Source organism: Erinaceus europaeus, chromosome 2 (assembly GCF_950295315.1).
Source record: "Erinaceus europaeus chromosome 2, mEriEur2.1, whole genome shotgun sequence".
NCBI classification, from domain to species: domain Eukaryota; kingdom Metazoa; phylum Chordata; class Mammalia; order Eulipotyphla; family Erinaceidae; genus Erinaceus; species Erinaceus europaeus.
In genome coordinates this window covers 118,588,246-118,614,810 of record NC_080163.1, presented here as the reverse complement: position 1 = coordinate 118,614,810, position 26,565 = coordinate 118,588,246, and the positions used below count along the sequence as shown (strand labels likewise).

The 26,565-nt window shown below is 50.2% G+C and overlaps 2 protein-coding genes across 2 annotated transcripts; one reads left to right on the top strand and one right to left on the bottom strand.

Moving 5' to 3' along the window:
- Nucleotides 1-377: 377 nt before the first annotated feature.
- GALNS (galactosamine (N-acetyl)-6-sulfatase) lies at nucleotides 378-21,011 on the bottom strand. Its single transcript, XM_007531899.3, has 14 exons — nucleotides 20,746-21,011; nucleotides 14,792-14,915; nucleotides 14,423-14,497; nucleotides 13,064-13,166; nucleotides 10,369-10,512; nucleotides 9,113-9,179; nucleotides 8,903-9,030; nucleotides 7,761-7,900; nucleotides 6,681-6,784; nucleotides 6,099-6,235; nucleotides 5,084-5,186; nucleotides 4,418-4,539; nucleotides 2,103-2,220; nucleotides 378-1,145 (listed from the first exon to the last, which is right to left on the bottom strand). The coding sequence occupies exons 1-14, from the start codon at nucleotides 20,869-20,871 to the stop codon at nucleotides 1,059-1,061; spliced, it is 1,578 nt and encodes a 525-aa protein (XP_007531961.1). The 5' UTR covers nucleotides 20,872-21,011; the 3' UTR covers nucleotides 378-1,058.
- TRAPPC2L (trafficking protein particle complex subunit 2L) lies at nucleotides 21,012-25,199 on the top strand. Its single transcript, XM_016191689.2, has 5 exons — nucleotides 21,012-21,117; nucleotides 22,455-22,627; nucleotides 23,453-23,540; nucleotides 23,686-23,765; nucleotides 24,997-25,199. Exons 1-5 carry the CDS (start codon nucleotides 21,085-21,087, stop codon nucleotides 25,040-25,042), a joined length of 420 nt encoding a protein of 139 aa, XP_016047175.1. The 5' UTR covers nucleotides 21,012-21,084; the 3' UTR covers nucleotides 25,043-25,199.
- The last annotated feature ends 1,366 nt before the right edge of the window (nucleotides 25,200-26,565 follow it).

Here is a 26,565-nt window from a genome sequence, read left to right as displayed (position 1 = left end):
GGGTTTGTGGTGAGGAGGGTGAAACTGGACTGGACTGGGGTGAGGGAAGACAGACTTGAGGTACAGAGCTGGGAGAGTGATGTCCAGCTCCTCGGGGCCTGAAGAGGTTGATTCTTGAGGAGGGTGGGGGAATCTCAGACTGTCTGCTGTGGTGGCTGCCTCAGCCTTGGAGGGAGGTCTCTGCCTACCCCCACCTCCGGGGCACAATGTCTCCCAAACATAAGCTCATAAAAACATAAGATAACAATGACTTAAGAGGTGGTGCAGCAGCTAAAGTGCTGGACTCTCAAGCATGAGGTCCTGGGTTTGATTTCCAGCATCATATGCCAAAGTGATGCTCTGGTACTCTCACAAATAAATAGTAATGACAACAGGACTGAGATATCTCTACTTTATTCTAGAACCCACTTCTTCAGTTTCCCAAGTCTCACAACCATGCAGCTTTGGTGTAGGCAGGGCTGAGACCTGGAGACCACATGGACAGAGAGCCCTTAGATGGAGGGTAGTGGAGTGCTGAGTCCATCTCAGTATGCCCTCTGGAAGGTATAGGTGGAACACCCTTGTGTTCCACTGGCTGGGAAGTCTTGGCTGTCAAGGCTCTGGGTCAAGGAAGCTTTCAACCTTTTCCTCCAGTTCACACCCTATCACAGGGCGGCGTGGGCTTGGCCCCTCTGCATACTGCATGAGGGACTCAGTACTGAACTGCCACAGTGTCACAATGTTGACTCAAAGGTGATCAAGGATGTGGGGCTTGTGGGGAGGAGTCCTGAGATCAAGGGTGGGGGTAGGAGTGGGGGTCCAGTTAGGGCAGATGTGTGGCCAGAGACCAGAGATAGCTGGGCCAGGCTGGGAGAAGGAGGGCCAAGTACTGACTCAGAGCCAGGTCTTGGGCAAGAGTGGCCAAGCAGGACCTGCTGCTGGCCCAAGTGATGTCCATCTGGGTTTGTGGGCACAACAAGGGCAGTTGTGGCTCTTCCAGCATTGGAACTCTGTCGCTGGCTTTCCTTCCCCCAAGGAGGGCAGTAGGCAGTTCAGCCTGACCCGAGTCCATAAGAGTATTAGTGTGGCCAGGAACACTTCTCTGGGACAGATTCCGGGGGCGTCAGACACTTCCCTAATTTCTCACAGCCAGGTGGTGCCCAGTTCTGGTGGTGGAAATTCACGAGTTATTCTGGTGCACTGGACTGGGTGGACTAGAGCCCTGCCTAACCTGACCTGCTATACCAGTCTAGCTCCACCGCTCCAGGACTCAGGTAGAAGGCAAGGCCCCAGAGGGCACCATCTACCCACATTCTTCCAGGAAGCTGTATTACCCACCACTCATCCTGCAGTTTACATGGGTTCAGCCACCCTCCCTACCAACAACCTGGGCTGATTGTGGATAGATCTAAACGGGTCTTTTTCTCCTGCTTGGAAAGAACCCAGGGAATTCAGTTAGGACCCAGTTCTAACTGCTGTAACCCTGAATCCCAGATCTGATCCCCTGCTAAGCGGGGGGCCATATTGCTTCAGAGCCCTAACTCACTCAATGGCTGGAGAGTGAAGAGAAAAGGATGTCAGGGGGTGAGGTTTTGTTGGGCTGGGAAGCAGGTTAGGCTATCCTGGTACTGCACTGTAGGATTTGGGGTGCAACCTGAACCCATGAAGTTCACTATCTTTGGTAGGTGGGGTGACACATAGCTATACAGAAATGGACATGGGTCCCCTATGGGTCTGGGGGAGAGCCTGTCCTTACAAGGACATATGCCAGCTGAAATATCTATATGCTGATCATCCAAGCTGTTTGCTCGGTGTGTCCACATGCCTCAGGAAGGGTTGAGCTTGTCCTGCACCTGAAGAAGGTTCAGTCCTCCCACTCTCACCTCAGGGGGGCAGAGCAATAAATGAAAGCAGGGTCCCAAGTCACAGTTTTGGGAGATATGCTGCCTGTGTGTGTGTGTGGGGGGCTGTCCCCAGTTTGAGGCCTGTTGGTCACCCTTATAAGAGACATTTAGCTGCTAGAGCTCAAGTGGGAGCTCTAGTGGTTAGAGCTCAAGTGGGATAGATAGTGAGATAGATGAGGGAAAGAAACTTGAAGGCATGGGGCCCCCCATAGCACTAACCATGACTGCTGGGTTGCACACGTTGAGTTGGGGCTGCCCAGGGATCAGGGTTTTCTGGTGCTGCTGTGCTGCAGGACCCAGCATGCTCAGGGCTGCTTGATATTCAGAGCTGGTAAAACTGCAGACAGAAGGATCCATCACCAAGGGAGGCAGGGTTTGCCCCCTATGACCTTGTGTGACAAGGCCTTAGGAAGGACAGAGCATCAGGAGACTGGCTGTAGGGTTCCTGTGGTTGGAGTGGATGTCATTCTTCACACCTCATGGCACTGGGTCTGGGGAAACACTTAATAACTTGACATACAGTGGAGGGAGATACCTCAGCCAGAAGAACATGGACTCATATGCCTTATGTTCCCAGTTCTATGGGTCTATGCTTGTTGCCATATGAACTGGAGTGACTCTGGCTTATCTTTTTCTTTTCTTTTTTTTTTTAAATTAATTAATTAATTAATTAATTTATTCCCTTTTGTTGCCCTTGTTATTGATGTTGTTGTTGTTGGATAGGACAGAGAGAAATGGAGAGAGGAGGGGAAGACAGAGAAGGGGAGAGAAAGATAGACACCTGCAGACCTGCTTCACCGCTTGTGAAGTGACTCCCCTGCAGGTGGGGAGCCAGGAGCTCAAACCAGGATCCTTACACTGGTTCTTGTGCTTTGCGCCACGTGCGCTTAACCCGCTGTGCTACTGCCTGACTCCCCTGGCTTATCTTTTTCTATGTCATATGAACTATATCCAAAAAGTCAACATGCAGGCTAAGGAGCTGGCTCAGCATCAGAGGACAGGTTTGATTCCTGGCCCAGCCAGAGCTGGTCCCTCCCCCCACTCTGATAAAAATAAATCTTAAAAACACAACAAACTGTGACAGGTACTTTTTTCTTTACAAAAGACTCATCCTAATGCTAGTAATTTAGAGGAAAAAAAAAAACCAGAGTACCAAAATTCCAACACAAGTATTTTCAAGAGAAGTTTTATTTATCTTGTCACTAGAGTTATCTCTGGGGCTCTGTGCCTGTACTATTTCATAGCTCCCAACAGACTTTTTCCCCTAGAGAGAGGTAGAGAGAGAGAGAGACACCACAGCACCATTCTACTGCTTGTGAAGCTTCTCCCCTGCAAGTGCTCCCATATGGGATCCAGGTGAACTCAAATGTGTGTCTCCTCATCAGAACATTTAAAGAAAAAATTAACAATACATTTAATTTATCCCAATAGATAAAAAAATTCAATGCATTATCAACAAAGAAAATATTTTGTCATGCAGGCACTGACCCCAGCAATAACCCTGGTGGCAAAAAGAAAGAAAGGAAGAAAACACACTTTTGCAGCCCAGGAGGTGGCATAATGGATTAAGTGTCAGACTTGCAAGCATGGGGTCTTTAGTATTGATGTGTCAGAGTTGTGTTTTGATTTTTTTTCTCCCTCTCTTTCTCATATATAAATACATGAATGAATGAATGAATGAATGAATAGACAAATACAATTTAAAAAAATACACTGGGCCAGCAAGATATATTTCCTAGGCAGGGTGTTTATTTTGCCATGGGTGCAACCCAGGTTTGAGCCTGGTCTCTGCCGTGCTAAAGGAAGCTTTGGTGCTGTGGTGTCTTTCTCTCTGTCTCTATTTCTATCTGGTCTGGGGGCGGGGAAACCCTTTTAAAGGCCCAGCAATGATGATCTGTGCACAAAGGTCATGTAACACCTGGGGCAGCTCATGTGAAGACTTTGTGCCATTTAAAAAATAATTTCTAGACTAGCCTGCAGGCATGGACAGAAAGTAGACACAAATGTAACCAGGGAACAGGGGCCTCTGTGCAGGAAAGCAGAAATGGAATGGATCTACACTCTCCCCAGGGCTGGGGAGGCCAGAAACCTGCCTCAGTGCTAGTGGGCTGGGGAGGGTCCCCACAGTGCCAGCAGGGAGAGCTAGTCTCCTGATCTGCCCTGGTATATATTGCTGTGTCGATTTGGGAGCCAGCTTGGCATGGAGCCTCCAAGTCCCTTAGTCAGAGAGCAGGACTAGGAGTGCAGCAGGGGAGACCATCCGACTCTCTACCTGCCATACCAACGCCTGGAGCTGAATCCTTTGTTGCCTCTGACTGGAGTTCAGGGTATCAGTGGGCACACAGAGGAGTGAGTTGGGGAGGCAAGGGGTTTCTAGGAAGGACTGCAGGTCACAAGACAGCATACTGACAAGACATGTAACATATGTATAGGGACAGTGAGGGGATGCATTTCAGCAGAAGGGACATAGGGGCATAGAGGGGAGAGCCCTTGGTGGCTCTGTGTCCTGGGCTTAGCTCCTTGCCTCCACTCACCTGAGGGGGTACCTCTCCCCGGGGTCACGTCCCAGATGGAAGATCAAGGGTAACAGTGTGTGCTCCTCCTGTGTGTGCGTGGTGACTCCCGAGACATTCTGCCCAGGGCAGAAATCAATGCCCTGAAATGAGGTGGAAGGTGAGGGGGCTTTGCTGTGCTTTGGTCCTGTCCCCATCCCCATGCCTGGCCCCACCTCTGTCCCCCAGGCTAGGTGCCTCAGTGAGAGACAGAACCACCACACTTAGAGACTGTTCCACATCTACTGGAGAAGCATTCAGACTGAATATACCATTTATCATTTGGATGTGAACCAAGTAAACAATTTAATTAAGATCCCACTAATTAGTGAGCTTTCTCTTACAAGTGTTGTGGTTCAGGGCCTCATGGGGACTTTATAACTGAGCTTGAGACAGCCAGGACTAAGGAAATAACCACCCACAATGATTCCTTCTGGGTCTGAGCAGTTGACTGGCTGGGGGTGGGGCTCAGAGAATAGAGGAGAGAGGAAGAAGACCCCTGGGATATGGCCCAGAACGGTGACAGTAATGCACACAGACACTTGACTTGTCTCCCACCTCTGAGATCAACACTACCCTGGAATCTTCATCCTTCCCACCAAATTCACTTCCTAAAGGACTGAGTGGGGTTTTGTCCTCAGTTCCTACCTGTGTGAACTCCTCCCAGGAGTTGGTCCAGGTCCAGAAGTGAGCCTTATACTCGCCCTGAGTGATCGCCATCAGTGTATTGCCACGGTAATAGAAGATGGGCCTGGCAGGGAGGGGAGAGTTAGGATGCAAAGGAACTTGCTGAGATGTAAGAGGGGCAAAGGGCTTGGGGTTGTGGGGAATCCCTCTTTTATCCTTGGTCATGGAGGGCTGGGAGCAGAGTATGACAGGAATTTGGCTTCTCAGGGTTCAGGCAAGGTACCCCCTCCCCTGTTGGCTTTCAAGATAGGACAGAGCAATGTGCAATGGGCCCAGGGCTGGGTGGTGGTGCACACAGCATGTGCAAGGACCTGGGTTCTACTCCACCTATAAGAGGGAAGCTTCATGAGTGATGGAACAGTGAAGCAAGTGTCTTTGTTTCTTCCTATTTCCCCCAACCTTCTCAGTTTTTCACTCTCCTATCTGATTAAAAAAAAAAGAGAGAGAGAAAGAAAATGGCTTTTAGGAGTGCAGGTTCATCCTGCAGGCACCAAATTTCAGCAACAACCCTGGCGACAAGTTAAAAAAAATGTAGAATGGGCCAGATGGTGGTGCACCTGCTTAAGCACACACATTACAGTGTGCAAGGACCCAGGTTCAAGCCCTGGTCCCCACCTGCAGGGAGAAAGCTTCATGAGTGGTGAAGCAGGGCTACAGGTATCTCTCTGTCTCTCACCCTCTTGATCTCCCCCACTTCTCTCAATTTCTCTCTGTCTCTATCCAGTAATATAAGTCAATACAATTTTTTTTTAATGTGGAATGAGCCTCAGCTTTATAGGAGACTGGCCTGGACAGGTGCAATGGGGAAGTCAGGCAGAGTGTGTCCTCCCTCCCATGGCCTGAGGCATCAGAGAGGGACCTGTACCCCAGAGCTGGGTCCAGCTGTGCTCACAGAGGACCCAGGCTCCCACCCAGGACACCTTTCTCACTGGGTATTCCAGATCATTCCATACCTCCCTACCTTGTGGAAGCCCACCTGTCAATTAGCTGGCCCTGCAGCATGGCCGGGAGCAGATTCAGGCCATCAATGACCCTGTCCTGTGGCAACTCTAGACCTGCAAGGGCCAGGCTGGTGGTGAAGAGGTCCATCACACTGCCCAGTTGGTGGCTCACCTGCAGTGGACACAGTTGAGACACTGGACTGGACATATGTGTCAGGCCCAAAGGTGTGTATCACTTATAGCAGAGCCAGCACAGACCCCTGCAAGCGTCAACCCGGCTTTGACCTAGCACGTTATGATTGGGCCCTCCTCAATCGCTATAGAACAGGCCATGGCCGGTGCGCCGCTATGTTCCATCGGTGGGGAGCCAGAGACGACCCGAACTGCCCCTGTGGCTACAGACAGACTATGACCCACATAGTCAACGACTGCCACCTCTCCAGATTCAAAGGAGGTCTCGAAACTTTACATCAGGCTCAACCTGACGCTGTTGACTGGCTACGGAAGAAGGGCAAATGCTAGAAGAAGAAGAAGCAGAGCCAGCCCCCATGTGAGTGACCACAAGCTTCCAGGGCAGACCGTGTGGCAGCACCTGTCCCAGGTCACCCTCCACTCACCCAGCCTGCAGGAATGTGCCCAGGCCACCATGCCAGTGCAGGCTCTCGCATTCCACCTTCAAACGTGGTTTCCTTCCCACACAGGAAGGGCCCATTGCTGCCCCCTGGCGAGAGAAAGTCAGGATATCAGAATTCACCCTGCAGGCAGATGTCCAGATAGGTCTATCTACCTGACCCTTGGGAGACAGGGCAGCAGGGTGTTGAAGCAAGTTTAAGATGTGAGGGCTGGCCATGGGAAAAAGCTGGTGTCCACTAAAGAAAAAAAGCAGCAATACCCAGCCAACTCCTGAGCTTGCGATGGGAGGAGACTAGCGTCCCTTCTCTGCAACTCTCAATGACATGAGCAGAACCCGGGAACCCAGGCCTTGGGTTGTGAGATACTGCACTCACCCTGTAGTCAGCGCTCTGAACTACTATTTTGTCCTTAATAAGTCTCCTCTGCTGACCTTGAAGTAGTGCCCTGGGTTTCCACCACTTGAAGCTGAACCCCTGCTACCTGAGCACCAGTTGCAGCTTCCCAGCACCTCTACTCAGATTAGTCCCTGAGGGGCTCCAGCAACCTTCTCTTCCTTTCCCTTCCTTTCCCTTCCCTTCCCTTCCCTTCCTTCCCCTCCTCTCCCTTTCCCTTCCCCTCTCTCCTCCTCTCCCCTCCCCTCTCTTCTTCTTCTCCTCTTCCTTTTTCTTCTTCTTCTCCTCCTCCTCCTTCTCTCTCTCTCTCTCTTTTCACTTTTCCTTCTGAAATCCAAGAATTGCCTTAGTGTATATGCCCTTGGGAGGCCAAATAGGAGTAGCAGTCGGTAGTTGGTTTGGGGACAGACATTCACCTATGGTGCCACGGGCTCTACAGACATGCGTGCTGGTAGGTCTGCCTTTGGTGTGACCCAAAACAAGAGTGGGGTGTCTCCACAATGGTCAAGTCCCCAGGAGGAGAGTGGTATCCTTATACTGAATGGTACCCTGGGAAGAGCTCCCTCCACTCTGTACCCCTAAGGTGATGGGGCTTGATGAGCCACTGATCCTGTGTCCCTGAGTGAAACCTCCCTGTACTTGAGGACACAAGGATGCCACTCCAATACCTGCCTTCTTTGGGGGCAGAACTGAGGGCAGCACCATTGTCTGATGTGAAGAAAACAAATGTATTGTTTGCAATCCCCCGGTCCTGAAGCAGTCTGAGGATTTCCCCAACGCTGTCATCAATTTCCCGGACGGCATCCCCATACCTGTGGGGTGAGTCTTTGATTACCAGCCAAGCAAACCAATGGCCTGAAAGCAGTCAGATCAGAGGTTCAGGCCAAAGAAGTGGTGAGGCAGAGGAGAGTGAATCCAGGCAGAAGCATACCCACTGTGCCTTCTTCCACTGTTGTCTGGGCTGATATGGGTGTTTGAAAGAGACATAGAAGCCTCACCCTTTCCTACAAGTGATGTTTGAAAATATATCAATAGTTAAAGCCTAGGAGGTGGGTCAGTGGCTAAAATGTTGGACTTGCAAGCATGAGGTACCAAGTTTGATCCCTGGAGTTTCACGTTCCAGAGTGGTTTGTCACCCTCCCCCCACCAACTGATAAATACATCTTAAATAAGAAAGAAAAAATGGCCTGGTGGTACACCCAGTAGAATGCACACATCACCATATGAAAGGACCCAAGTTAAAACTCCCAGGCCCCCACCTGCAGGGAGAAAGCTTCATAAGCAGTGGAGCAGTGTAGCAGGTATCTCTCCTCTCTCTTTCTTTTGCTGTCTCTCTCTCTCTGCCTTCCCACAAAGAAAGAAAAAAAAAATAAAAGGCTTTCAGGAATGAATGAGTCATTGTACATTCACAAAGCCCCAGTGATAACCCTTGTGGAAAAAAAAAGAGTAAACAAAAGAAAAAGTCTAGGCACTGGAAGATGGCTCACCTAGCAGAGCACACACTTTCTGTGCATGAAGCCCTCAGTTCAAATCACAGCACCATGTGACAGCACCATGGAAACATGGGTTGTTTGGAAGGTGAATCAGTGTTTTGGTATCTTTTTTTCTTCTGCTTGTCTCTCTCTCTCCACTTTCTCACTGTGTGTGTGTGTGTGTGTGTGTGTGTGTGTATGCACACATGTCACACCTCTTATCAAGGACTCACTGCCCTCGCTGACTTGAGCCCAGAAAACTCCTAGAAGCATAAACAGGTGCATGTGTGTATGTGTATGCACACGCATGCACACATGTCACACCTCTGATCAAGGACTCACCGCCCTCGCTGACTTGAGCCCAGGAAACGCCTAGAAGCATAAACAGGTGCGTGTGTGGCATCAATGGCCCAGTAGAGAAAGAAGGGGTGCTGGACTGTCTGATGCTTCTTGATGAAATCCAGGGCTTCCTAGGGGAGAACACACCATCTCTGTCTGCATAAGGGAGCCCCTGTCCCCTCCCAATTCCAGCCAATCTCAGGTTTTTCTCACCTGCAAGTAGATCTGAGTGAGGTTGGATTCTCCAGTCTTCCGGTTGATTGGAAATTCTTCATAAAACCTGAAAACAACACAGATACAGAGAGAAATTACAAGTCTGGTCAAGATAAAACCTTTTCTCTGCAGCTTCTTGGGTTGGATAATGGTCCTTGTATGAAAATGAAATGAATGCATCTGTTATGACACATAACACAGGAGACTCACACTACTGCTCAGGTCAGGGTCTCCCTGAGGATCAGTGAGTCAAGGTGCCCTTGGACTCCCCTATGTGATAAGAGGGGAGCTGTGAGTAAGGATAGAAAGGCAGGAGGAGGATCCGGGGTTAATGGGGTGGGTGAGGACTACTACTATGGGCTTGTTTGGGGTGATGGGAATGTTTTACAGTTCTGAGAGATGCACCAGGTTAAGAATACAGAGACACCCCTGAAAACGTGAAAACCCATGGGGGATTTGAGTCATGTCTCCGTAAATCTTTTACATTAAAAAAGGTGACCCTGCACTTTGGTCTGCTGGTTTGTAACAAGAGCTTCCACCAAAGCAAGCAAGCAATTGATCAATCAAAAGGAGGACAGAAAAAAAATAAGTCACACAAAACTCAAGGAACCCAGGTCCTGCCCCAGATCATGCTGCTGGTGCTAGTATGCAGGTAGTCCAGTTCACCTGGGGTCTCTACTCAGACCATGATTCCTTCAGGTCACATTTGGGGGTCTGTCCCCTCAATATCCCTCTGAGGCTGTGGGACCCTTGCATCTGTTTTTTGTAATCACAGGGCTTTACTGCTCTAGGCTGACTTTTTCAGAGAGAAACAGAGACAGAGAGATAGTGGGAAAGATACCACAACTTCCCCAGTCTCTGTGTGTGTGTGTGGGGGGGCGCAGGCGCAAACCTGGGTCACATGCATGACAAAGCAGGTGCACTATCTAGGTCAATTATTTTGTTAGCCCAGCCCCCTGCATGTTGAAAATTCAGATGGCATGCCAAATTGGTGCAGCCAATGCCTCCACCTTCACATAGGGCTTGTGAACCAGAACCAGGGAACCTTAGTTCTGAGGATCTCATCTAACATTCCAAGAGTTTCAAAGCTCCAGGAATGGCTCTGGCTGTGAGTCCTGTTTTGCTGGTTCAGAACCAGCTGGCAAGGTCAAGTGAAGCTGGAACACAAGGTCCATCTCTGGAGGCAGGGAGTTCATCTCCACCTGCTGGGAGATAGCAGGTGGAGGGCAGCACAAGAGTGGAGATGGGGGGATTACCTGCCAACCATCTCCCTGTCCCTGTACACAGGGATGTTTGGCCTGGCCCTGTTGTCATAAGGTCCAAAGTGACAGTTGGGGGATCCAAACCATTCATCAAATCCATGTTTCAGGGGATGGAACTGAGGTCTGTGGCCCAGATGCCTAGAAACAGAAAATCAAGAGATTCTGAGATCCTAGTACAGTGATCCACAGCTCTGAGCAGCACCACCTCTATCTAGCTTGGAAATGTTCATGACATGCTTCTCCCTTGGTCACCCAGTGTGTGTCCTGTGTGTGCTGAGCCCTGGCACTCCACAACCTTTCTCCAGGAGACCACTCCTCCTCATGTACTGCTGGGCTACAGCAGAGGGAGTGTTGCCCCTGCAGGAGGAATGCTCAAGCATTCAAGAAGGGCCTTCTCTCTCTGTGACAGAGCCTGTGAGAAATTTCACCTGCCTGGAAACATGTAGAACTTGGTTCTCAGCCCCACTTTCCACTTTGATCACCTCCAACTGGCTCTGTGGGCTGCCTGGAGACTGGACTCTCTGCAGGCTGCCACCAGGGAACTATAGGTCTTCTACCAATATCACTGGATCCTCACTTATATGGATACCTGCTCCTGAAAGGTGGACTCTGTGTGTGTATGTATGGGGGGGGGAATCTGGGGAACCAGGTGCCATGGACCACCCTGCTGGTCAGACCCTTCGCCCTGGCCTGATGGGGAAGGCACAGCAAGGGGAGAACACTGGGTGCCCACTCAGGGACTTCCCACAAGCTTTGAACCATCAAGCACCCCACCCAGAAAGCCATCCACAAGCCACTCTCCTCTTGGTGGGCTGAGATGTGGGCTTCAGTGACACCATGCCGAGCTTCCTGCCCAAGTTCCCACCCTTTCCCCTTTCCCTGTGGAGCAACTATCTCTAGTCTTCTCCCCTCCATGGCAAGTCCCTCCAGGCTGCAGGGAGAATAGAGGTAAAGTGGTCCTTGAGAACCACCCGCTGCTCTTCAAAACGAACCCTTAGATGGACCATTTGAGTCCCCAGAGTGAGGCAGCTCCACCCAGGGTCTGTCCCAGGCTCACACCTGCAGAGCACCTCCCGCATGCAGAGCAGTGAACTTCCCTCCCTTGTGCCCTGGCCTGCAGAGGCTGCAAGATCAAGCAGATCCCAGGTCATCAGAGTGTCCACTCTGCTGTTGAATCACAAGGTCTGGGAGCATGGTGTGAAGGGGTGAGGCTGGGCCAGATGAAGGCCAGAACCAAGCCCAGCCAGTATATGACCCTGGGCATCAGTAGCATACCTGGTGCTTCAGTTCTGCTGTGGGTCCTAAATACTCTCCTCCAATGCTGCCTGGTGCCACCTCAGGTCTCCCAGGCCCCTGAGGGCAGGCACAAAGTGGTGGCTTCATCAGAATGTCCATCTCTGCAGACATCTAGCAGCCAGTCCTGCAGCTGGTGCTTCTGTTGTGCAGTTCGTTTCTCCTGACACCCACCCCAGCCCACATGGCTGCAATGCCAGCCAGTTCTCAAAGCCCCAGGCTACACCTGCTGGGAAGAAGTCCAGGCTGTGTGATGTTCCCATGTGTTCCTGTGCCTTGGCTTACAAGGTCTTTGCAAAAGAAAACACCAGTCGAAGACAAGCTTAGAGCATGCTGTTGCTCTGCCCTGACCCCAAACAATACTGGGATAGCACTCTGCAGGCATAGGCAGCAGGCATGTTCCAGCCTCTGGAAGTTGAGTGCCAGCATGCCCACATGCTGAGGGCAGATCAAGCATCCTCTCAGGAATGCCAAGGCCACAATGCTAAAGCCTAGAGGTAGGATGCCAGAGCAGTCCCAGCCATGGCTGCCAACACACTCTGTGGCCTTGACACCCACCAGCTGAGGAGAGCTCAGGCAATTGCCTAGGCTTCCCTGAGTTAGTATTCAAGCCGCTACGTGCCCTGATGCCTGGCTACCACACAATGTCTGCCTCCCGTAGAGTGTGCAGTGTCTCCTATACTCCAGTTCCTTGTTCTTTTTCCATGAATATTCCTCAAACTCAGTGAACCCCCATGAACCATGGAGACACATGTTCTCAGTCCCCCTGGATGCCTGAAGTCAATGACTATAAGCAGGAAGTTGCTGGGCCCATCACAGAGCTGTCAGATCATGCAGCTTTGTGACACTGAAGGACCATGTGCCAAGCAGGGGGCTGTCAAGGATTCCCCTCTGCCCCCCCCCACTCTTATTTGAGCTCAGCCACAGGCAGGACAGTCTCCAACCATGGCAGGAGTGAGAGCATGTTCCTTGAACAGTCTCCACTCAAACTGGCTGTTAATGACCACCACCCAGCTCTCTCCTAACAATGACAGTTAAGTACTGCTCCTGTCCCCCAGAAAGAAAGAAATGACAGTTTCATGAGCCTTACGCCAGGTCTCCACTGTGCACCAGTGAGCTTATGATGGTGGCTGCCACCCAGTCCGGTGAGTCCTTACTATTTGATGCTGCCTACCTCCTGGCTATTTCCACACCTCACCAGGGGCCAGACTCCCTGAGGCTGCTGGTAAGCTGCTTTGGTAACACTGTGGTGGCAGACAGCCCAGAGATCAAAGAGGGACAATGTGTGACCACATGTGAGTTGGACGCTGGGAGTTGAGTGACAAGGTTCTCCTTGTTCCAATCAACAAGTTTCCTTGTCTGGAGATGTTTGGAGATGCCCCTGATAAGGACTCACCACTTGCCCACAATCTTGCTGGTGTAGTTGGCTTTCCGGAGGAGCTCAGGCAGGAGGAGCTCAGAGTCAGGGATGCCGCCTACCACCTCCTGTGGCGTATAGGCTGCAAGAGTGAGATCGTGTGAGCTGAGGGTCCTGAATTCTCCTCTAACTTTGTTGCATGGGGATAGGGGTTCCATGGGGTAATCGGCAGAGCCCTGAATAAGAGTTGGTCTTGCCTTTTCTCAAAATTCTCAAATCCAACACTAGCACCAGCTCAGATATTAAAGATATTGTGTCTCCCCCCCACTCCCCTGCCCCTGGCCTCCCTGCTGCAGATTTGAGGCCTCTGGAACAAGCCGTCTGACACCACCAAGGTCTCTTCAGATCTCTCTTGATATTCTCCTCAGGGGCAACTTGAAATCCTAGCTAGTCCACGGGACTCCCAGTTGATGGCTACTATGACCTCCAGCACTCAACTTCCTTGGGTCTCTTCCTAGCACACAGCCCACCTAAGTGGGGCAATAGCAACAGGAAGTCTGATCCGTCTACTATGCAGGCACCCTGAGGAGCAGCACAAGAATGCCTGTTGGCCCCTGGTTGGGCAGGAGCAGAGAAGGAAGCTGGCCCACCCTGCATTCCTTTGACCCCAGAGCTGACCTCATCTCACCCTCTACCTGCCTAAAATGCCCTGCTCTGTGGGGAGTCTGGTGACATGTTGTTTTTTTAATTTTTAAAATTTATTTTCCCTTTTGTTGCCCTTTTTTATTGTTGTAGTTATTATTGTTGTTATTGATGTTGTTGTTGTTGAATAGGACAGAGAAAAATGGAGAGAGGAGGGGAAGACAGAGAGGAGAAGAGAAAGATAGACACCTGCAGACCTGCTTCACCGCCTGTGAAGTGATTCCCCTGCAGGTGGGGAGCCAGGGCTCGAACTGGGGTCCTTATGCCGGTCCTTGCGCTTTGTGCCACGTGCGCTTAACCCGCTGCGCTACTTACTGCCTGACTCCCTGGTGACCTGTTTTATCTTTTAAATTTTTTTAATTTAATATTGACAGAGACAGAGAGGAATTGAAAAGGGGGAGGGGAGAGAAGGAGACAGAGACACACCTGCAAGCCCTGTTTCACCACTTGTGAAGCATCCCCCCTGCAGGTGGGGACTAGGGGCTTGAACCCAGGTCCTTGTGCACTGTAATGTGAGCACTTAACCAGGTGCACCACCACCTGGCCCCGTCGAACTGTTTTAAAATGACATTCCCCCATCCCCACTTATTATAATCCAACAATTTGGTCCTGGTTAATTACAGCCTGTAGAGAAGGTGTCCCTTCTACACCCCCCTCCCACCCTGGCCAAGCTTAACCCTTGGAGTGTTTGCCTACCATTTCTGGCGTGCCCATTGGTGGTGTAGAAGCCATTGCGGATGGGCAGTCGGCCTGTGAGCAGGGCAGCCCGGGCTGCAGGGGGTGAGAAAGATAGAAGTGATAACTAGTCCCACTGCTGGCTCCATGCTGCTTCCCATGCATGAACAAATGTGGCTCCAGATCCCTGTGGCCCTGAGGAGGCTGGGTGGGCAATCGATTCTTGTACTGACCTGGCTAAGAGGCAGGTCACCTGACATTGTAGCTCAGAACCCCTCTTCCCAATGGCTCTCCTGACTTTACAGGTTGGCCCTAGGATGGTCCCCAGGATACCCACCCTCTGTTGTGAAGTTCACACCCCTTTCCATACTCTTCCCTCTTCCTACTCACATGGTGAGCACAGAGGGTTGGCTGAGTAGAAGTTTGTTAAAAGCATCCCTTCTGCTGCCATCCGGTCCAAGTTTGGGGTCTCTCGGGAAGGTTCTCCATACACCCCCAGGTCACCCCACCCCATCTGCAGGGAACAGAACAGAGAGTGGAATGAACTTCCTGCCTGGGAATAGGAGGGAATGCAGGAGGAGCCCTCTGGCATCCCAGAGGCAGTAGAGCTTGAGGTCATAGGCTTCATGAGACTGCTAGCCTGAGGAGTGATGTCCCAGCACCTCCCATCTCAGCTTGACCCCATGGAGGCTACAGACACCGTCCACGCCCATAGGGAGAAGCCACTCCTCAGCATGTGCAGGTTCAGGTGCAAACATAAGCCTGTGGGCTCCCCAGAAGCTGCAGAGACCACAGGACACTGCTTCCCTCCTGGGGGTTGGATGAGAGAACCAAATTACATGTAAGATGGACACTACAGCAGCCACACACCCCAAAGCCCAGCAGCTGGTAGCAGACAGACAAAATGTGGTCTGTCAGAACACTATAAGGAGAAGAATGACCCCCACACTTACATGCACTTAAACCTAAAAAAATGACCATATTTGAAAATGCCAAGAGGAGAAAGACTTTATATATCCAAGCTGAGGAAAACCCTTAGAACAGCCAGCAAGACTCCCATCCAGGTTGGGTGCTCCAGTTTGTGGGCTCCAGTTTATTCCGTTCCCCCCCCCCCAATGTGGACTTGCCTCCAGGCTGGACAGCTATACCCCATAGACAAAGCACACTCACCAGATGGGAGTGCAGATGGGGTAGAAAGACATGCTGGCAGGTACCCAAACCTTCTTCTTCCTATGTACTCTGCAGATGAAGAGTGGGGACCTGAATGGGGACCCACCAGCTAAAGGGGGCGCAGGGTGTTGACCTGTCCCACCAGGGGAGCCAGGAGTCACATCTCTGTTGCAGTCACTCTGGGTATGTCACCTGCCACTGGAAGTATCAGTATACACTGTCTGAGCTGGACAAAGGCCTCCCCATTTTTTGAGGCTCATGTGCCCAAGAACCCCCTGACCAGAGGTGAATGCAGTGGAGAGGGGAGCCTAGAATGGCACTGAGATCCTGGCAGATGTTCAGGTTTCCTGCCCTCACTCTCCTGCCAGAGGCACCCAGGGTCCCACCCAACCTCTCTCAAGTAGAAACAGCCACGCCCCATCACCCAAGACCACATAAGTTGTGAAGTTATCAGGGCAATCAAGCAAGTGTATTCTCTAGTGGCTATTCAGAGAGGCAAAAGGAAATAGGTGAGTGAAGGTTCATATAGCCTATTTAACCTGTCCCAAATGTTATTGTTTTAACAGTGTTCCTGTATAAACAGCTGTGAATGAACTGCGAGAAGGCACAGAACTGCAGCAGGCAGGAAGCACCCTTGAGATGCAGTCACTAGAGGGAGCCTCTGGCTGGAATGAGCCTCTCAGAGGACCTCTCGATTATGCTATTATGAGACTGCCACTGGCACATTCTTCCTGTTGCCCTCTCTCCCCTCAGGGGCTGCAGTTTACCTGAGGGAACAGAATGATCTTTGGGCTTGCCCTGCTAGAGGCACTATGAGTGTCTTCAAGACTTGTCAGATGAGGGCTGGGCGGTAGCGCAGCGGGTTAAGTGCACATGGTGCAAAGCTTAAGGACAGGTGTAAGGATCCTGGTTCGAGCCCCTGGCTCCCCACCTGCAGGGGGGTCGCTTCACAGGCAGTGAAACAGGTCTGCAGGTATCTATCTTTCTCTCCCCCTCTCTGTCCTATACAACAACAATAATAAACAAGGGCAACAAAAATAGCCTCCAGGAAGGAGCAGTGGATACGTAGTCCAGGCACGGAGCCTCAGCAATAACCCTGGAGGCAAAGAATAAATAAATAAAAATAAAAAACATTAAAAATAAAGACTTGTCAAATACCTTAGTTTTTTCTTTCCTTTTTTTTTTTTTTTTTTTTGCCTTTAGGGTTATCAATGGGGCTCAGTGCTGGCACTATGAATCCACTGCTCCTGGCAGCCATTCTTTTTTCCACTTTATTGGACAGGACAGAGAAAAATTGAAAAAGGATGGGGAGATAGAGAGGTAGAGAGAAAGGTAAGTGTCACAAGCAAAGAATTAGAACAAGGACGTACTTGGAGTATGTGTCAGGGTTAAGCAATAACTTTTTACTTATTTTTAGATGCCATAGAAGGGTCGCACAATTCACACAACACACACTCAACCTAATACCTCTCCTTACGTACTGGCTAAGGAAGAAGGGCAAACGCTAGAAGAAGACTTAATAGCGCTCATGATGTGGTCACCACCCACTGTGTTGCGGGAGAGGAGGTCCTTTGTCTGCTGGCTTGACCGGATGAGTGAGGGCCGGCCCCTGGAGGATGTTACTTAGCCTAGCCGTGTGTGCTTTAAGTTTTTAGCGGCACTGGCAGCATCCCAGTCAGTAATGGTGGAAGTACTTGCTTCATCCAGCTGGTTTCTGAGCCTTTACTTATACTTAGCTTGCCTCTGGTTTTAAGGTTACATCTCCATTGGCCAGTCAGGTTCTGGTTGACGTCTTATTCTATGCATACATATGTCTGTCTTTATCACACTATGCAGGTGCACTATGGTTACTACAGTTACTAGAGTTACATGTTCACTACATTAAGACACCTTCAGACCTGCTTCACCACTTGTGAAGTGTCCTATTGCAGGTGGGAAGCCAGAGACTTGAACCCAGATCCTTGCACATCTTTCCAACTGCAGTAGTTCCCTTCATTGCTGTAGCATTCCCATGTGGTGTTGGGGGCTAGAACCTAGGCTTCATCCATGGCAAAACATGCACCCTACTCAGTTAACCATATTCCACTGGCCCCAAGAGTCATAATTTCAATAGTCATGGCTATAAATATGTAATCTTTCTTGCCATAAGTCCCAAGAGTCCAGACTCAGGGGACTTGGGTTTTTTTTTTTTTTTTCCCTCCACGGTTATCACTGGGGCTTTGTGCCTACACTACATTCCTCCTGGAGGCCATTTTTCCCCATTTTGTTGTTGTTGTTATTGTATTGTTGTTATTACTGTTGTTGTTGGATAGGACAGAGAGAAATCGAGAGAGGAGGGGAAGACAGAGAGAGAGGGAGAGAAAAGTACATACCTTCAGACTTGCTTCACCACTTGGAAAGCAACCCCCTGGAAGGTGGGGAGCTAGGGGCTTGAACTGGGATCCCTATGCCGGTCCTTGTGCTTCATGCCATGTGTGCTTAAGCTAGTGCTCTACTGCCTGGCCCCCAGGGACTTGGTTTTATGTGACATGTAGCTTTTTGTGGCGATCTTGCTTGGCACAAGGTCGGTTTCCCTAAAGGTTCAGAGATTTTTCTCCCAGGCCAAGGCTTTTCTCAACATGCCCAGAGCAGGTCTCTTCCTGACAGTGTAATCTTGGGGTGGGGAACTGAAATCAATGAGTACCTGATAAAGTGATGAGTTAAGTTAAAGCAGGAAAGAACTAGAGGCTTTGAGAAACCCTTGTCCTTGTCTCAGTGTTTTTTCTTTTCTTGAAGAAATCACTATTCCCCATTTATCATTTCTTCTTCACATCTACCTCACACCTACACAATTCTACTGCTTCCTGTGAACATTTCCTCATTTTCATTTTCAGTTGGAAATATATAATGGAGAGAGAGAGAGAGAGAGAGAGAGAGAGAGAGAGGAGAGATACCACTCTCCTGTTTTATGGATCCTCCCCTTGGTGCTGTCCCTGATGCACCATGGGATCCCGGGGCCCAGGGGCTTGAACCTGGGTTCTCACACATGGCAAAGTGTGTGCTCTACTATCCTTTTTTTTTTTCCCCCCCAAAAAAATCTTTTCTTTCTTTTTCTTTTACCACAGCACTGCTCAGCTCTGGCTTATGGTGGTGTGTGTGGTTGAAGTTGGGACTTTGGAGCCTCAGGAATGAGGCTCAGTTTTTTTTTTTTTTTTATACTTTTAAAAAATATTTATTTTTCCTTTTGTTGCCCTTGTTGTTTTATTGTTGTAGTTACTATTCTTGTTCTTGATGTCGTCACTGTTGGATAGGACAGAGAGAAATGGAGAGAGGAGGGGAAGACAGAGGGGAGAGAAAGATAGACACCTGCAGACCTGCTTCACCACCTGTGAAGCGGACTCCCTTGCAGGTGGGGAGCCGGGGGCTTGAACCGGGATCCTTATGCCGGTCCTTACACTTTGCGCCACGTGCACTTAACCAGCTGCGCTACCGCCCGACTCCCAAGGCTCAGTTTGCATAACCATTATGCTATCTACTTCCACCCAGTTCTACTATTCTTTTAATCTCAAAGTAAAACAAGAAGTCATCCCTTTTCTCTCTCTGCCTCCAGGGTTTTTGTTGGGGCTCAGTGCCTGCACTACAAATCCACTGCTCCTAGTAGCCATTTTTTCAATTTTTTTTTTATTGGATAGGACAGAGAGAAATTAAGAGAGGAGGGGGAGATAGACATATAGAGAAAAAGATAGACACCTGCAGACCTGCTTCATCGCTTGTGAAGTGACCCCTCTCCCTGCAGGTGGTGAGCCAGGGCTTGAACCCGGATCCCTGGGCTTTGTAATATATGCACTTAACCCAGTGCACCACCGCCCCCAAGGTCATCCTTTCTCTATCATGTGACAATCCCCCCCCCCACAAGTCTCCCAGGTCCTCCAGATACTTTTAGAATTTAGTGCCACATGGATTCACTCCATACATGACACTGTGCTGATTTGCCTGATAAAAAACTGGAGAGGTAGGGGATTTTTCCTTGAGTGCTGACCCTCCTTTTTAGAGAAGCTCAGTTTTTATTCACAGTGCATGTGAGTGAGTAAACTGAATTGGGAGTATTTCCACACCAACCACTTTAGCGCTTGGGCTCCAGCTGGGTCTTCAACATTTTGATTCAGATACCTCATCTGGAGGCATCATGGTTTGTTCCTATCAGGCTACTCCTCCACAACTCCCAGCTAGTTGATAATCACAGGTCTCCAAAACTTCGGGTTGACTACTAAAGTCAGGGCCTTCCATGAGGCCTCTCAAGTTTGATTTTTTTTTTCTTTTAATGCTGGAAGGTGTAAAGTGCTCAGGAAAGTGCTACAGAACTAGCATGGTTGATATAAAGGGCACAGCTCTGAAACTGAAGACAAAGGAGACCAGGGATGGGACATAAGAGAGGGGCCTCCTTCTCTGAGATCTACCTCTCTGGGTGCCATCCTCCTAGAACAATCACCTACTCCTAGAACCCTGCTGCCAAGAACTGCTGAATTTTGTTTGGATGTGCTAAATCTGGCCTCTGAGCACTAACACTACCTTGGCTCAGTCTTTCTCCTGGGACAAGGGTGCAGAGGGTTCCAGACATCTATTTGCACCAAAGCACCCAGAGAACAGACAGGCCCTGAGGGTGTACTCCGTCCCCTTTCATTATCTTGAGGTTTCGACCTCAGCCCAAATGCGGAGGATTCCAAACCCCCCCCCCCCCAACCTTTGTTGCCAAGCCGCACTCTAGTTAACCTGCTACTATACTGTGATCAGTGCCTGGAGCTGTCTCTCCCCAGTCAGCCTTCCTGCCTGCCCTCAGGACAGTTCTTGCAGATACTGCCCTGGGCTGTGACCTTGGACGAATACAGAAATGGATGGGCCTTCTCCCCACCCCACCTCACTGAGGTCTCATCTCCACCACCCATCTCCTCTACTCCCCTACTCCCACGTCCAGGTGCCCCTCAACAACTGCCCTCCAAGTTGCTCCCCATACACCCACTGTCCATCCTCACAGAACTCACTGACTGTCCCTCTCCCCAAACAACCCCCTCTAGGCTCTCCACACGACCCTCCCCTCAGCACCTACTCATCTCGTCCAGCCCCTCCCCTGCCCCCACATCGGGGTCCCCCACATTTTCCCAGCGCTATCACAGGCTCCCTAGCGCGGTCGCACTCACGTCGTCCATAAGCAGTAGCACAATATTGGGAGGGCGAGGGGAGTCCGCAGCCCCCAGCACTCCCTTGTTCAGCAGCAGCAGCAGGAGCAGCAGCAGCCACCTCATTCTCCAGGCTTCTGCGTCCATGGCAAGAACCCGAAGTTCCCAAAGTCACGAGTCTCGAGTCCTGCTCACTGGAACCAGAGCGCGACCATCCCTGCGGTTACGCGGCGGAGCCGGACGGGCTGAGTGACAGGAGGGGCGGGGCCAGACAGATTGAGTGACGGGAAGGGCAGGACGGGGAGAGGCGGGGCTTGGCGGACTCGTGACCAACAAAGTCACGTGACCCGGTCTCGCAAGATGGCGGTGTGTGTGGCAGTGATCGCTAAGGAGGTGTGTAGAGCTACTGCCTTCCGTGGCGGGGATGGGGTGGGGTGGGATGGGGTGGGGGGAAGACAGAGAGATCCCAGCTCTGACCCGTCCCCAACTCTTCCTCTAAGAGCTGTAGAGGATCTGAGGCCTGAGTCGGAGCATGCGCCGTCCAGACGGCGCTTTGGGCGCCCTCCAGTTGTCATCCTTTCTGACCTCTTCATCCCCTGCAGCCGGCCTCTGGCCTCCCTTCGCCCTCCTGCTCCCTCAGCGCCCCGGCCACAGATCACTAGCCTTCGTTGGCCTAACCGATACAGTCCCGGCCTGTTTATACTCGAATCCGCCTGAGACGCCTCTTCCTGGTGGGGCAGATAACCCTGAGTGATCTGGGGCCCTCACAAGGGCCTTCTCCTCCAAGCTGTGGAGTTAGTTACTTCAGCTCTGCTGACAGGCTCTCTACCCTTTTGCCTCTTGCCTTTGCCACTGCTTCACTGACCACCATAGATGTGTTTCTACACTCCTACATAGCCCTGGTGCTCCCCCCCCCACCACTTTTTAAAACATTTATTTATTTAGCGACTTTATGAGGAAGAGACAAATCAGGACATAGCTTAATAATATGCAGTTCCCTTGTGTGGTTATGGGCCCAGCACGCTTCTGCTGCGCCACTCTGCTAGTTGCAGTTCCCTTGGATGGAACAGGGGCTTCACACATGCCATGTATGCCTTCCGCTTGCTGAGCTACTTCCTTGGCTGCTGTGCTTGCTTCTTAGTATGGGCTGCCCTGCCTTCTTTATGTGTTACTGAGTTTTCCTGCATCCAATGTCAGTCTTATTAGGGTGGGGATGGGACATGATAGGTGGAGTGAACTGTAAGTGCCCCGGGGAACTGTTGTTAGTCAGAAGATGAAGGCAGGTGTGGGTGCAGCCTGAAGGCTTTGGTGAGAAGGTATGCACAGTGCCTTTTTCCAGAGACAAGAGAACGGTATATGGGGAAGTAGGTGATATTAAAAGGGCCAGGAGTAGAGATATCCCCAAGCTGGTCAGATCTGGGTTGAGGCAGCATACACAGTACATTGTAGGAGGTCAATAAGCTGTTTACTAACCGTCAGTTTTGAACTGACATTTCTTTTCTGTCCACTGGATAAATCGCCCTTTGCAGACAGTGTGGAAATATCCTCAGATTAGACTGGTTCTCCTGACAGCAGGGACAATGGACTTGGAGGACATACAATGGTTTTTGGAGGAAGATGTTCCTGTGACTAACTGAAGGCTGATCAGTCTTTTCTCAAGTGGTATGGCTTGTTTTTTGTGGGTGAGCACTGGCTGGGACCTCACTACTCACTGTCCTCTTTTCTTTCAGAATTACCCTCTTTACATCCGCAGTGTGCCCACGGAGAGTGAGCTAAAATTTCACTACATGGTGCATACCTCACTGGATGTGGTGGATGAGAAGATCTCTGCCATGGGGAAGGCCCTAGTGGACCAACGGGAGCTCTATCTGGGCCTACTGTACCCCACAGAGGACTACAAGGTGTATCCTTTCTCAGGGACCACTGCTCTTCTCTCTTAGGGCTGTAATTGAGAGTGTGGTATAGCCTGAGGTAATATAAAAGGCATTCATAATATTACCTGGGAAGAAGATGAAGACTTACCCAACTGGGAAATTAAGGCAACTTGAGGTGTACAGAGACCTCAAGTCCTTCTATCCTTCTACTTAGGAAAATATGGGAAAAGGCCAGGCTAGACCCACCTGGTTGTCATGCTCTATCTGCCCTGCTCTTTGTCCTGTGTGACCCCAAGGATTTCTTTCTGTAATTTTTCCACTGGACCACCACTTCCAATCAGGAGGATGGCTCACTCACTTCACTATCAGGTCCATCCAGCTATACATGTTACTGTAAAATACTTGACTAGTTCTTGGGATAAATGGATTGAAACTCCTGGAGCTCAAAAACCTTCCCACAATCAGTAACATAGCTTGCCTGTAGTGACATTTCCCTGGGCACCACAGTCCTACAAAATCACATTGCCGTTAGAGTTAGGGTACTAGGGGCAGTTAACATTGTGAGCCAGAAGATTCATAAAAGGTTGAGGTGCCCCTGATCTGTGCAGTAGGCTCTGAGTTTAAATCCAGAGAGGGCTTAGTTCTCTAGAAATCAGAAGTATTTTGGCTCACACATATCATGGCATTTCAGAGGGTGGGGAGGCACTTCCTGTGATGCAAAATTTCCTGTTTAAGAGTGGTTTTGGGGCCAGTTGGTGCTCCTAACTGACTTTGTTTCACACCCTTCACTTGATGCTGCCTCTCTGGCTGTCACGGAGTTTCTAGTTGAACACATTCCCTAACGAGTTGTGCAGATATGGCTATGTGACCAACTCCAAAGTGAAATTTGTCATGGTAGTGGACTCTTCCAACACGGCACTTCGAGACAATGAGATTCGCAGTGTGAGTACAAGGGCTTTGCAGCTATGTTCTCAGTTTTCCTTTTCCTTTGTCTTGGAGTGCCGAGATGTCCAAACCTTATGGCCTTGATCTGCGTGTGCATGTGTATGTGCATGTGTTTTCAGAATGCTGCTTCCTGTCATTTCAGATGTTCCGGAAGCTGCACAACTCCTACACTGATGTCATGTGCAACCCCTTCTATAACCCGGGTGATCGTATTCAGTCCAGGTGGGCTTGCCTCCTAGGGAAAGATGGGTGGTGCCCCACCCAAGCAGTCATTTTGGAGCAGCACCCCATTTTTCCAAATAAACTTTTTTTTTTGTATCACTAGGATTTCACTACTCTGGGATGACTTTTTTTTTTTTTTTTTTTTTTTTGGATAGAGAGAAAAGGAGATAAGGGGGAGAGGGAGAAGCAGGGAGGATGGGACCAACCACAGCACTGAAGCTTCCTCCAGTGCACTGCGGGCTAGGCCTGAACCTGGGTCACATATATGGGAAATCAGTGCACTATCCAAGTGAGCGATTTTACTGGGCCCAGATAATTCTTACAGAGATCCCCAACATGTGAAACACAGTGATGCCTTGGGGCAGAGAGGCTGAGTGCACCTCTGAGGTTTTTCCAGGTGTGCTCAGTAGGGGTTGGGGCACCTCTATTTAGAGGTGAGAGCCAGACATGGAACAGAACCTTGGGGAAAATAGCTCTGATGATATCCAATGTTGTCTTTGATGTTGGACATGGATGGTTAGAAAGTTGCATGGGGTGGGGCTGTACACTCAGTTAAGCTCATAGTACTAAGCATAAGGATCTGGGTTCAAAGATCCAGGTTCGAGCCCCCGGTTCCCCACCTACAGGGGCAGGGCACACTTCACAAGCAGTGAGGCAGGTCTATAGGTGTCTTATTTTTCTCTTTCCCTCTCTATCTCCCCTCCCCTCTCAATTTCTCTCTGTCCTAGCCAATAAAATGAAAAAAAAAAAAAAAAAGAGGCCACCAGGAGCAGTGGATTCATAGTGTCAGTACTGAGCACCTGCAACAACCCTGGAGGCAAAAAAAAAAAAGTTGTATAAGAATCTCTTAAACACCGGAACAGAAGTGTGTTCCTGTAGAATGTTAGCAGGTACATTGTAAAAGTGTTCCTGTGCTGAACACTGCCACTTGCTCAGTGGGTGAGAGGACAATGTGGTGACCCAAATCAAGCTGTCTCTTTGGTGGGGACTGGTGTTATAGTCACTCCTGCAGCCCTGAAAGCCCTGAGGAGTCCCAGCCAGTGCAGGGTTGAGTCCAGGGCTGGCCAGGCAGGGGAATGATAGGAGATTGTATTCTCCCATGGGTGTGCTGGGTCCACAGGCTGGTCCTTTGGGTGGCACTCACCAGGTCCTGGGAGATAATAGGGCTACTGCCATATCTGTCTGACAGGAAGGGGTGGGGCCTTGGGTGACAAGGTGCCTTTCTTCACAGGGCCTTCGACAGCATGGTGACGACCATGATGATACAGGTGTGCTGAGCACACTGAGACACCAGGAGAGCAGCTGTAAATGAGCGTGCTGTGTGGACTTTTATTTATTGTTGTCTGCCTGTCCTGAATGTCATGGCCATGTTGTGTGTGTGTGGACAAAGCCTTGATCTCCGTGCATGTCAACTAAAGGTCTCCAGTGAGCAGAGTTGGCTGATTCTTCCGTCACAGTAGGTTTGACATGACTTTTCAGGGATGTGAAGAGACGGGAGTAGGGGAGGAATGGGGGGTGGGGCAGGGCAGGCATGCAAGTTGTATGAGGAGGTAGGGGGAGCAGGTGGCATATCCCAGAGAACTGGAAATCCTGGAAGAGGCTGCAGTTGGTTGTGGTGGGCTGGAGCTGGCCTCTGCTCCATGCCCTCTGTGGGCACCTGGAACTGGATCCAGAGACCCGCATACTCCCAGCTGGGGCCTTCCTTTTCTGCCCCTAATGCAGCACCCGACACTGACAGGAACCCTTTTCCTCTCTGTGCATGGGGTATTTGATGGCAAGGTGGGGGGAAGAAGGGGGTTCCTGCAGCCCCAGAACCTGGGAGACATAATTGTTTCCCCAGAACATGCTCAGTAGTGCCCAGATGTCCACTGTGACAGAAGATATAGTTCCTTCTCGATTTGACTGGCATCACTTCTGTCATTTGTCAACATGGCTGTGAGGTGGTGCAGGTGACAAAATATGCTGGTCTGAGCCCGCTTACCTCCACAAGGTTCTTGGCACAGCTAACTCTCCTTAACTGGGCCCCCAGTACTGCATGTGTGTCACCTCTCACCTACTAGGAGATCTCTTTGACCAGGAGGAAGAGGACTCATCTTAGAGAGTGGAGAATGGATTGCTAATGTCCCTGCTGAAAGGTGGGAGGGAGGTAGCTCTCTCATCTCTGAACATCTGTGTATTTCCTTCCCTTCCAACAGGCACAGTGTTTTAAGTTGCAGAACAGAGTGTTAAAAGTCCCTAGGGTCAGTCCCCAGGGCCAGCCTTTGGCACATCTGGTAGAGCACACATGTCACAGTGCACAAGGACCCAGGTTCAAGTCTCCAACCCCTACTTGCACAGGGAGAGCTTCATGATTGGTGAAGCAGTGCTACAGGTGTTTTATCTTTCTCACCCTCTCCATCTCCCCATTCCCTCTTGATTTCTTTCTCTATCCAATAAATACTTTTTAGAAGGTAAAAAATAAACATCTCAAAGTATTAAAATAAAAAAGCCTAAGTCTTGGGAGCTGGGGGGTGGCATGCCGAGTTAAGTGCAGATAGTACTAAGTGCAAGGACCTGCTCGAGGAGCTAGGTTGAGCCCCTGGCTCCCCACTTGTAGGGAGATGCTTCACAAGTGGTGAAGCAGGTCTGCAGGTGTCTGTATGTCTTTCTCTCTCCCTCTTCCTCTCAATTTCTTTCTGTCCTAATAAAAAATTGCAAAAAATGGCCGCCAGGAGCAGTGAATTTGTGCACCAAGTCCCAGCAGTAACCTTGGAGACAAAAAAGAAAAACAAAAAAGCCCTAAAAAACCGAAGTTCCTGCA